General features: G+C 40.9%; 1 protein-coding gene across 1 annotated transcript; it reads right to left on the bottom strand.

The window, feature by feature from the left end:
* Positions 1 to 3,344: 3,344 nt before the first annotated feature.
* LOC147870778 (calcineurin-binding protein cabin-1-like) lies at positions 3,345 to 12,774 on the bottom strand. Its single transcript, XM_087341973.1, has 10 exons — positions 12,763 to 12,774; positions 12,159 to 12,338; positions 10,606 to 10,743; positions 8,642 to 8,831; positions 7,943 to 8,088; positions 7,353 to 7,466; positions 6,859 to 7,023; positions 5,290 to 5,388; positions 4,617 to 4,723; positions 3,345 to 3,841 (listed from the first exon to the last, which is right to left on the bottom strand). The coding sequence occupies exons 1-10, from the start codon at positions 12,772 to 12,774 to the stop codon at positions 3,793 to 3,795; spliced, it is 1,200 nt and encodes a 399-aa protein (XP_087198099.1). The 3' UTR covers positions 3,345 to 3,792.

Below are 12,774 nucleotides of genomic sequence, written 5' to 3' on the forward strand. Positions count from 1 at the left end.
CATTACCTTGATTTTCGCTTCTACGTTCTTTGGTCACCATACTCGAATACGTCACAAGATTTCGTAAAAGCATTCATAGCACGGACACATCATCAACAACACGAAGCTAAGAGTGCACGTGGTTTACGATAGCAATGAAAGCGACGTCGTGCGTTTAATCGGCCAGAATAAATTGTCAGTGACCTTGAAAGTGGTCGAAAATCAGGTTAAAGTTCTGATACTGTTACTATATAGTACGCGGGTTTACGGAACAATGAAACAACAATAACAAATCAAAATTTATTCACGACGGAATTAGGGGGAGGCTAAATTCCGAAAATGCCTGCTACTGCTCAGTTCAAAATATTTTGTCTTCACGACTGATTTCTAAGAACCTGAAGATTATAATATACGAAACAATAATTCTGCCAGTTGTCTTGCATCGGTTCAAAACGTGGTCTCTCACTCTAAGGGAGGATATTTGGGCCTAGGAGAGCAGACGATGGGGTCTGGAGAAAACTGCATAATGAACTTCAAAATTTATATTCCTCCCCCAATATTGTCAGGGTGATTAAGTCGAGAAGAATGAGATGGGCGGGGCATGTAGCGCACATGGATGAGACAAGAGGTGTGCACCGGGTACTGGTTGGGATACCCGAAGGGAAGAGACCGCTGGGTAGACCTAGACGTAGATGGGAGGATAATGTCAGGCGGGATCTATGGGAGACAGAAGTTGAAGGAGCCTGGATTTTGTTGGCCCAGGACAGGGCTTTGGTTAATTCGGTGATGAACCTTCGGGTTCGGTAAGCCATATAGTCAATTAGTTGGCGTCATAAGATATCATTTGCAAATAATATGTCGTGTAATTTGAAAGATGCAGTGTTGACAACCTTCTCTGACCCTTCAAAGTCCGGGCGTGCTGACCTCAGCGGGCCATTTGCAGCTGTGCATGTAATTGAAGACGAAACAATAAACTTGTCTTCAGTGGACAAGATAAAGACTTCCTGTCGCCCATATCAAAACAGTTGGTGATGGAAATCTTGAAAATGTATAAAAAGGTTTGCAATAACTACAAAATGCTTACCAAACCCCTTTCATCTTCTTATAGCTAATTACGTCTGTGTTACATTTGGTTAGTATCAGCCCTATAATTAGATGCGCGTACATAGGTATTCAACAATTAGTGAGATGCCAAGGTAACCCGCTCTAAAAAATGTCGAGCAAATGTGTGGAAACAAGCGCCGAAGTTGAGGCTTGAGTCATTAAATTGGTAATATTTGTCTCCTTGGCAACCTTAGATTTGTGCTGATGAGGAAATATCTTGATCACGTCCTGCTTGCAAAATGGCGAATTAAACACGTCCATGACGCAAAACCTTCTCTGAATACTTTGATATTCAGCTAGTCAAGAAATTTGTTTCTACAAAGGCTCATTTCCACGCTCACAGAAGATTAGGAGAGAAATGCATCTGCCAGAACATCATGCAGAAGTGATGGAATGATGACTGTAGGTGCTAAGGAGCTAGTTACTATGAGAAACTGGCAGAGTGCTGAGGCCACCAACCTGGTCACAAATACTTAGACACTCTGTACTGTGGACGTGGGGATTCCCCACTAAGTAAAGGAGAGCGCACCAAAATGCCTTACCTTGAGGAAACATCTCTCCATGACACACCAGCAGCAATCTCTATGAAACAACTTTAACAAGCAGAAACAGAACAGAATAAAGAATGCAACTTACCACAGAGGCCATTCCACAAAACAATACCTTTATATCTGACATTACGTCAATAAACAGTTTTACGATATGCGTTTTAGTGCACGCTGATTACTGAATTGACAGCGTGTCTACACAACAATTTCGGATTGTGGTCACAATGTTTATTAAGATCCCGGGACCCCTTCAACATGATAATCATATGCTGATTGACTACCCAATATCAAGATCAATAAGGTACCTTCTACCTCCAAGATTCATACGGAAAGGAATCTTCACTCACAGATGGCTCGAACACAAACATCCTGCAAAAGAGCTACACCACTTAAATTCCTCTCCCTTCCATTTCAGCATGTGCTTCTAAACCTGGTGAAAAAACTGTGTTTCTACTCTAGCTCAGACATCCCATGCTTCCTGGTAAATAACTCATATGAATAATCGTAAAGCATTTGCAATGGGTCCATGCGAAAGTTATCTGCTTCAAACATGTACACGACTTAGCAGTCTTGTCTCTTACATTCAAGCACTTAAAGAGACAATAGTGAAGATTAAAAATTAAGGTTTAAGCATGTAGTGGTCCTCAATAAACCATTCAACTTAAAAAAAATTTGTGCTGATGCAGTGTCAACCTCAATATATGTCAATAAATGTTTACCAGTCTGATAGCTTTTCTGATAAAGATTCATATGCAAAGGAATCTTTACTAACAGACAGCTCGAACACTCTAATATTTTAACAAACATCTTGCAAAAGAGCTATACCACAAGAAATACAACAACCAAGTTACAAAGGGCATTGTAATGATAAACAGTGCCACATATTCTTGGACAGACTTAACTCTATCACATGACAAGCACATCTAATACATCATATTGCTAGTGTACTTACACAATGCACGTCAAATTGAGACAGATACATCTGTAGAAGACAGGAGTGCCCTTCATGATCTCAGCCAATTTTCTGTTGAGATATGAAGTGAGCCTGCCAAGTGTACTGAACATAATCCACTGATTTCCTGGCAAGCAGTAGGCTGGTCAGGTGGCAGACAGCTTTCCCCCGAGTAAAATCCCAAGGATCAATTAATCTTCTTCTCCTCAGCTATTCCCATATTCTGTTTATTCCTGTGTCCCACTGCCTCAATTCCTACACTTGACCACCAATAAGAACACACGTAACTGTTGTTGTCAGTAACTTGCAAACGTTGTATTAAGAAGTAAAATATTACAACCTTTTGCGCTGCAGTGGCGTAACGCCGTCACGTCAATTGCCAGCTGACACTGGGTTACAAATTGTTAAAGAAGTTGCAATGAGGCATTCTTAAATATGTGCTCACAGTTGTTACTATATATAGTGCTTTATATTTAATAATAATCTAACCAGAGGCAAATCCAGACGTGCTTTCTTTGTAAATGGGACCTCTTCGAAAATATCCAAAGACACGGGCGGTCGTTTCTTCGTCACTCTCGGCTTTCCTAAAGCAAGTAAATACGGAATACGAAAGAAAATTATAAACCTGTTGAAACAACAGAGACATTTTAAGAGAATACTTACAAATATGGAACTAAAGAAAATTCTCAGTTTATTACAAACAACTTCCTAGTTCCACAAACATTTAAAAAGCCCCCACATAGTATTACAACAAAAATAAAAAAATTTGAAAATCATGTTTATTTCAGATAAAGACATGTTAAAATTAGCAGCTACAATCAATAAACACAAGCAAATTTCCACAAATGAATCACTCTTTCGCTCACTCACTTTCTGTTGGAATCTATAATTTAAAAGACTTGACAACAGTTTCGGGTACTCTAACAAAACTAATTCACAAGGCTGTCATACAACACACCTGCTGCAAGTTACTTTAATAAGCAATACGGTAGCTTATGACACAGAAACACGCTTACCCTTCTATTTCTCTCAAATTAGAAGCCATGAATGGTCCTGCGGCAGCATCCTTGAGCATTTTTTCAAACAGCGTCTTCAAATTGTCATCGAGCTTTCTGCCTTCATTCTGCTCCAAATATTTAAGTATGCAAGCGTGGATCCTATAGTAGACTTCTAAGGCTTCAACTGCCAAGTTCTGTGGATTACTGTAGCTTATCCTACGGGCATAACTAGCCTGCGTCTGATGAAGGTGTTCGCAAGCCTGCAATAAACGTCGCGTCTATATTCAACAGGCATACTCTTGTTCAGTTCATAGTTTGTTAATAAACCATTTTCTTATCAAGGGTTCTGGGCCTTTGTGCATATCAAGTGGTAGCACAGAGCGTGGTTTTGTGATTCTATCTAACTCAAGGTCTTCTGTTATTGCACTCACATTTTTTTCTTTTGTACTGATTATTGTGAATTGTTGTTAATCTGTCAGCTGTTTATCATCTTTACAATGGATCGTGCACTTCCGAATTTGGACTACCTCAGGAAGGATGAGCTGGAATATGAGATCAACATACGGAAGGTCACCGGCCTCCAAGAATATTTAGGTGATTAGCAGGCAGCGAGATTCACGCGTCCGCCTCGGACTCCATCAAACCTCTGGTGAGTTGTTAACCTTGTGCAATAAATTTAATCAGATCCAGGAAATAGAAACTTACATTTGGGCTGACAACATTTTTCCTAATCAGTACACCAGGATTATGATGCGCCTATGCCAGCTGACCTACGGGACTCGTGACCTTGCCGACAGGAAAGTTTCAGACCAGTCCAATCCTGCCTCCCTAGACAAATTGCCTGAGGGCATTTCCCACTTCGCGTCGTCTGTGGAGGAGTTTCAAAGCCATCTCTGCCAGCCCTCCCAGGATCCCACTCACAAACCCCATTCTCTTGATCATTTTACCTCTGACTCTAACCGGGCTCTTATTTCACAACACCAAGAATAATTATAATCCATTTATAAAAACACCAAGGAAGCCTACTGCTCTTACCTTTGCAAAATGGCTAAGGAAAACTCTTGGATTGTGGTCTCTCTTCTCTGCCACTTTACCCAGCGCTCATCTTGTATTCCACAATCCTCTCCTGCAGCATACCATATCTGTCAACATACACCAGTCCTGATATTTTAGCCACAAAAATTATAGCTGAAGTATAATCTATCATAGGACATATGACCGTCTAACAAAACAGCACGCCATTTCCGATGGACATGCGATTTCTCCTATTAAAGACAGGGCGAAGCATACCTAGTCTTTGAGCTGCCTTTCTGTATTTTGATGACAAATCAAAGGGAATTATCAAATGGGTAAACACGTGGAGAGATAAGAAATAGATACAAAATTTTAGTCAGAAAACTTGAAAGGAACAGACCACATGGAAGACAAAGGCTTGGATAAGGGATAATATTAAAATAGATTTTTAATAGTTCCTTAGGAATGGACTGGTCAGGGGCCAGTCGTACATACTTGGTCATCACGATAATGAACCTTCCGATCGCACGCAAGATGGGGAATTTCTTCATTACCCGAGAGACTACGAGCTTCTTACGATAAACTCTGCTCCATGGAGTTAGTCATATGAGATAAATGGCCTACATCTGCAATTTTAAAAATAAAAACACTCAGAACAGCGAAACAACAAACAAAGATTCACTTGACCGCTGACCTTGCTGGCAGTGGTGAAACACTTCTCTGCCGTGTCCAACATCTTCTCCTTTCGATTCTCCAATATCTCAAACATCTCCAGGCTGAGGCTGTCTGTTTCCTGCAGACACACAGTGTTCAATGGTTTACAAAAATTACAATGCAATAATGAGAATGTTTTGTTAATTAAATGGCTTCCCTGATGATGTGAAATTGTAGGTGCAGATAATGGCTATGTCTTCTGTTCTGTCTGTCAAAGATGACGCAGTGTTTCATCTCTGTGGAGAGTTTTGTTACAGCCAATCTCCAGTCTGGAGTCTCTAATGTGTTCCCAACTCCTGGTGGAGATATGAAGACCCATTTGGTCAAGTAAACCTTACTGCATTAGCAGAGGATCTTGTGCACGCCAATCTTTGAGTCTGGAGTCGTCTGCTTCGGTTCCACAGAGGACAGACAACTCCAAAATCAAGAACTGGGCATGTACAACAGGATCAGTCACACCTGCACCATCAGGGAAACCACTGAAATAAGAGAGCACCTTCAAAACTTCAACTGTAAAGATGTGTACAGACCGAGTAAAGACTCTTATCACCTTTCTAACCAGACCTACCACTCAGACACCTTCATCAAGCAACTGCTAAGCCTCACCAGCAGTGACTGACTCAGCAGAACTAACACACTTTCAACCACTGGGTCACTAAAACTCTTCCACCTACTTTCCTACTCACATGGTTCCTAAAATGTTTCTCATTGACTCTTCTCCTACTTCACTCTGAATTGCCTTTCTGTACTGTTCTGCTACAGCAAATGCGTCTGGGCCAAGTCTGAATGGTAAATAAAACATCGATGGAAATCATTCCAACAAGATGGCTATAGCACATCACAGATAAACCAGAGAGAGAGAGAGAAGCAAAAGACTGGCATGGTCACAATATCTCATACGCATTCCTCCTCTGGAGATATCAGCAAGTTTCTCACCACAAATAACATCAAGACAATGCAGTGGCTGAACAAGAAGAGTATTAACATACTGGGACAACTGAAAGATGATCTGGGAGGTGCAAGGACTGACTTTGAAGAGCTCACCAACATACTCCAAGAAACCACAGCAGGGTTAGGTTAGGTTCACAAGAATGTTGAATAACATTCAGAAAGGCCATCTTGCTTCTGAAGAAAAAACTATGCATGTCAGAAGGTCAGAAAAATATCATATAAGTGCGTCACTCTAACTTGTTTTTGCAAGTTTTGAATCAGTGAGCTTAATGGTGACGACATGAGTTTATACTTTACTCTGCATAAGTAACCTAACCTTCAAAGGTCAATGGTTGTCACAAATGTAGGCCCCAGTGAATCTGTAAATGTGTGTGTGTGTGTGTGTGTCAATAAACACCATTCCCTGATGGTGGAGATTATAAATCGTACCTCTGCTTCAAACTGATAGACCAATCACCTGAGAATATTCTATTGCGTACATCCTCCGTCATCAGCATCAAACAGTGGACAGCATTTTCAGTTACTTGTTATACGACTCTTGCTCTCAGTGAAGCTCAAAAGCGAGTTTACAGCTACAAGAAACGCTCTTTTATCTTACCTGTTTAAGCAGGCGGGAACAGAAGGAATGCACCATATAGACAAAGGAGCCGTACTCGATCCACATCAATGAATGATTCGCCTCAATATCCAGAGCACGCTGAAAGCAACGCTGAGCAGCAGACGCTTGACGCAAAAAGTCCATCTCGCTCTTCAATGGTTCACACTGCGACATAAAATTGTGTTGAACCTTACCTATTTACAAAATACTGATTGCTACTAGCAAAATTATACACATAGGAGTCTGCTCCCAGTGGCGGATCCGCTTTTCCCATGTGGCACTCCACTGGTCTCAGGACTCTGCCCCATGCAGTTGGCAAGTCAGAGTACACTCCAATGGCATAAGTCCATACCAAATTTCATCAAAATCCATCCAGTGGGTCTCAAGTTCAATCACGCAGACAGATATGACCAGCCACACACATGCATTCACTTCATGCACATCCTGCAAAAGTGATTACATTAAGTGGAACGCACTGTAAATATTTTACTTACAGAATTAAGTTTAGTTTCCAGTTGACTCCCACGAGCAAGCGCCATTCCTGCCCAGGAGTCGATGCGTACAGGATTGACACAAACATCCAGCAGGTAGTGCCTAATTGCCTTCCCCTGCAACAGACACTCCGCACTTTAACCTTGTGTTCACTGTTTCCACACTGCACGGCAATAATCGGTGTCAAAATCATTCAGATAACACTAAGGACTCTTCCACAAACACTTATGTATGTCCATTAATAATTCTGGAGAGGAACTTCAAAGGTTCGTGTTCGAGTCGAACATTTCATGTGCATGGCACAATTTTAAAATTTCAGTACAGAAAAGTAAGATATGGGTTTTACAGGAATTACCCCACACGACCTGAAGCAGTTACTGACAGGACTAAATTACAAGCTTCATACTTACAAGGACACTGAAGACAAAATCAAGGAAGAAATGCTAACAAAGTTTTGTAATGAAATGTCTGTCTTGGTGTTACAGTACAGAAGTGAAGCGAGGGCATTAAGGAAGGTAGAATATTCAAAAAGAGAATCCAAAGAAATTAAGATTAAAGGAAGCACAATTCACATATCTTATCAACTACTTACCCATTCATTAACTTTGAAATAATAGTCAGCCAAGAGGTAGAAGATCGCTGACATGGAGCGAGGCAACTGACTACGAGCATCTCCCAACACGGGAAAAGACGGGCTCGTCCCATCGATATATGCCATCACTTTTTCCACCAGATGTGCTGAAAGCAACACAAATTCATATCAGTTCTGTACGTGCTCGCAGTAGCCGATATAGATGGGGCAGAAGCAGGTACGTCAACATTGTGGAGCCCCTTGCGTGTGGTCGCTGTTACGACTAACAGCTGTTACCGGTACCGAAGTGTCAGAATGGAATACCATGCACGGTGGGCTAGCCAGCTCTTGGCAGATGTGGGCACAGAATTCTGCAGATGCTGCGATATTGTATGGCGAACAGACGGCATCCCGATCAGAGACACTTTGAGTGTCGCCGCGGGGTCGGGACCATTTGCGAAATATTTAAACACACAGCAGGGGGCTGCGCACGCTGATCGTTCTCAGATGGTGAAGACGGCCGGAGGCAAACTGGAGTTCCGTTTACAGTTTGCCTTACAATCCTTCGTATATGGCCTTACAGTACGACCCAACATGAAGATATTCCTTCTGCATTTCACGAAGTCAACCACGTCATTAAAGTGGCTATCACAGACAGCAGATATTGTCCTACAAAATTGCTTTTCTTTTTAAAAATCAGAGTAATAGTAAATATATCACCTGGATTATAATGAGGAGGTATCAGAGAGGCAATCCTTTTCAGCAGACATTCAACATCAGCGGTGATGCTAGTGACACGGTAGGAATCAAATTCTGGCAGTTCATCAGGCAGGTAGAACTGATATAACTGCATGCCCCGCACCCAAGTCAAGGGGACTTGAGGGACTCTGTGGTCCTGAAGGTAGCGCGCCTGTTGGGAGAAGAATGCCTTAGGACCTCAGGTTTGAAAAAAACATTTATGATGAAGTTAAGTATGATACAGCTTGTATTTTTGATTCCCTAAACGTCTGTGATAATAATGGATTCTTTATAAGAACGTTACTTCCGACAGTCATGTTTCACATTTACTGCGAATGCTGTTGTTGTTGTTGTTTCCCCCCCCCCCTTACTTCTGTCTTTCATTTGCTGGTCTAGTCTTTGAGAGTACAAACTTTTTCATGATTCAAACACAGTTCATACATTTCAAACTTTCTAATATCTGTCGTATCCTAATTACGTTAGGTTAGTAGGTACCTTTCCCTGGTGACTTGTAACCGTCCCTTTCCGTCCACCACACGTCACACTGCTTGTTTAGTATACTCGTAGTCGTAGCCTGGTTTGCTCATATGATTACAGCTTCTTGACGTGGGATATGTAAAGATACAGAAAGGGATTGTTGATGATGGTGAGAGGTTGTCGGTGAGCACGAGTTTCCGACTCCCTGGGAATATACGGGAATTAGAAGGTGGAGCAGGTTTCTACACAAATGGACAACAAAGTCTTTCTGTGTTGCACTGATCGACGACACTTTATTTTTCCTTAATACGCGCAGGAACATATATATCTTTTAAGCACTATTCACGGAGGCAGCTGGATGGCTCGGCTGTTCCTTTGTTCTGTCGTACGTTTGTTAAGAAAAACACCCCCGCTCAACCGAAGGACCAAAACTTTAGAGAGCGCCCCGCAACCACGATCGCGCTTAAATACCCCTGCATTACGTAATTTGTCATTGAATTTGGCTTAAAAGCTGCGACCTGATTCGTTCCCCCACAACGGCGGGAACGCGCCTTAAGCTGAGCTCAAAGTCAATTGGTCCATCGCAATGATGCGATGGTCGTAATGCAGTCATCACCCCGCATCTGGAAGGGATGCACACTATTGGTTGGTTGGTGATCATTTCCTGTTAAGAGATTTTGGGCTCTATGAGATAATATTATAGCCATGGATATGTTGTTAAGGGCGTCCTACTATGTGCATGTACACAGTGTAGCACAGTTGTTACAACTTAGATATAAAATCATGTTTAAGACTGTACTACATTAAATCATACTACAATCTTAGTTAAGCAAAGATACATAGTGATTTTTTTGTTAAAAAAACATCAAATTTAAATTTTCATACAGTGATTTGTAAAAGAATAAAGAGAATGTGTTTTTAAGTATGACTTTAAATTTTTTTGCCATTCTTGATGGGAAATTTCCTAGTATTTGTAATCAACTATAATTCATCTTCAGAATTAACAAATTTAAACCTACACGCCCTTTTTTTTTGCTATCCAACTGGATCAGAATACGTGAAAGTGGGTGGTTCTTATGAACACAATAACCAACCTTAAGGTTCCTTATATACAGGGTAAATTCTTGGCCACATTAGCAGTTTTCAAATTCTTAAGATAGCTTATACGCTATGAAGTTAGTTAATTCGACAACCTAACTTTCATTTACTCTCTGATATACTTCTTGTTCATGAAGTTGAACAATCACCAAAGCAAAGATAACAATAGGTGCATACTGCTCCAAACAAAGTACACCAGTGTGTGAAGGGCACGGCACTGTGTAACGAATAGAGAACAACTATTTTAAGCATTTTTATATCAGTAGCTTCAAGTACAGTAAAGAGTAAATCATTATCAATTGTTTTAGAGTACTTAACAAATGCATAAGCTATAATGAATCCATGTGAAATCAGTAAAATTTTTACAATACCAATAGTGTTGTTCTTCTAAAGATTAAATGTTCCAATCTCAAGGAACCGTCCTCGATGGGCAAGACAGCGTACAGAGGCCAGCAGCATTTCCTCAGTGAGGGAGTTGAAAACAAGGTCCACACCTCTACCATTTGTCTCTGACATGATGAGTTGCTCAAAAGAGGTTTCTCGAGAGCTGCCAATATTGCGGTCCGTCAACTGGGAAAGAAGATTATATGCACACATGTTTGACAATTTGTATGCATTAAAAGCAAGAGAACTACCTTCAAATTACAAAACATTCTCAAAACGGAGCATAAGATGACTTTACACATCCATTGTGAAAACACTCTAGGAATCTTACCTTCAAGGCCAAGTCCTTTCAATACCTGTTATGGTTGCATGTCTTAAAAGCATATTATTTTACTTTTCATTTTCTGTCACTGTAGTCTAACCAGTGTTATAAATAGGGAAACCTGGAGGAAGAAAAATTTCCATTTCTGAATTTACATTCTGGACAGTAACGAATATTATGTATTCTATAAGGAACATACATCCATTTATAACTTGCAGGTCTAGAGAAAAAGTTCTGCACTTTCTTTAACAGTGATGTAACAGATTCTCCTTGCTGAACAGTCTCAACATCATACCAATGCAAATCCCTATAACATATGTGGTAAGTTAAAAACATTCCAGAATATTTCAAACAGTGTACTGTGCCTGGGTCAAAGGCATGGATCCTGTACTATCTCAATGCATGAATGAGAATATTAATTATGGTAAAAACAGAATTTATGATTCTAGCCACAGAACCAGTACTCAGTTCCTTGGTCCTAGACATTCTTGATCATCTCTCATATGTACAAAGAAAAACAGTATTTTGCCCAACACAGAGAAAACCAAAATGTCCCACAATCTTCTCATGTTGAGGCCCAAATTTCCCCCCATACTAAACACCAAAAATTCAGATTAGATATTTGGAACTTATGACAGCTGCTGCCACGTCATGCATCACTGAGAACCCCCAGAGTCCATCCAGGCCAAAAACAAAAATTTACAACCAAGAAACCAGACAAAAATTATGAATGTTCCTGGTGGAGGTATGGGAACATAATCTAACAGGACAAGCTGACAGCTGCCCCACAATCAGAAAGAATAAAATAAAGAATATAAATAGGAAAATAGCACACACGTTCAGTCCTCCAGCAGATGGCTGAGACAGTAACGCTGTCATGTGAGAAATTCCATAACAGAGCACATACTTCATTATTTGAAAGGGAACTCATTTGTTGCATTGTGACTAGAAATGTTTTGGCACTGACAGGCTTTCGTAGAAGGTGATTATGTGTATGCCCAACTGTTTGGTCATGATGTTGCCACAAGCAGGCAATGCAGAAAGCTGAGCGGGGATGGGGAGCAGTATTTGAGTTCTGTGACAGTATGTTTCACATCGAAACTTCGATTTTTAATGAAATTCACACATAACACTCAGAATCTGTAAAATAATTCAATTTATCATGGCGGAAAATCTCCCCTATGTGTGCATGAGATAGGAAATAGGCTGTTGAAATACCTGTGGAAACTGTTTCTTCATGAATGCCCGTTTCTCCTGCGTGCCAACAGTAGTGAACACTGTACAACCTGCGTGCAGACAGATGTTGATGGCTGCCTGGCCTACACCCCCGCTCTCTAAGTGGACCAGCACAGACTCACCCTTTCTCATGTGACCGATCATCTCAAGTGCATAGTAAGCCTGTTCACAATAAAGCAAAGCAATAAGTTTTTCTTTTTATGTTAAATTCTCTTTAGGTATAAAGGTGGCTCTGTTCTGGGTTGTTGCACTGTGTAGTTTGGTAGAGGTCTGCTGGTGTTTCGGAGGTGCATGTTTCCTGATGGTGGTGGCACCAGCCACCTCTGAAAGATCACAACTTTTATGAGCCTATACAGTAAAAGAACTCAGAAGATGAAGATTGCTGTCTTTTGGGTTGTTGCTCCCTGTAGTCTGATAGATTTCCACCAACATTTCAGAGGTCATACTGCCTGTCATCAGGGCAATAAATGTTAATCGCCCTTTTGACGGAGACAGTATGACTTCTGAACCGTTGGCGGAAATCTACCAGAGTACATAGCGTAACAACCCTGAAGATAGCCACCTCCATACTCACTGCCATTTATACCTGAAATCTCAT

Source organism: Zootermopsis nevadensis, unplaced genomic scaffold (assembly GCF_977971745.1).
Source record: "Zootermopsis nevadensis isolate Lab colony 2312 unplaced genomic scaffold, Znev_1.0 Znev_ptg000201l, whole genome shotgun sequence".
NCBI lineage: Eukaryota > Metazoa > Arthropoda > Insecta > Blattodea > Termopsidae > Zootermopsis > Zootermopsis nevadensis.

Bases quoted from the DNA above. Each gene is read 5' to 3' on its own strand.
- LOC147870778 (XM_087341973.1), bottom strand. The intron at 7,467-7,942 runs GTAAGTAGTTGA...TGTCTGTTGCAG, and splicing joins ATTTCAAAGTTAATGAATGG to GGGAAGGCAATTAGGCACTA. The intron at 4,724-5,289 runs GTCAGCGGTCAA...GTATGTTGACAG, and splicing joins GTTTCACCACTGCCAGCAAG to ATATGGTATGCTGCAGGAGA.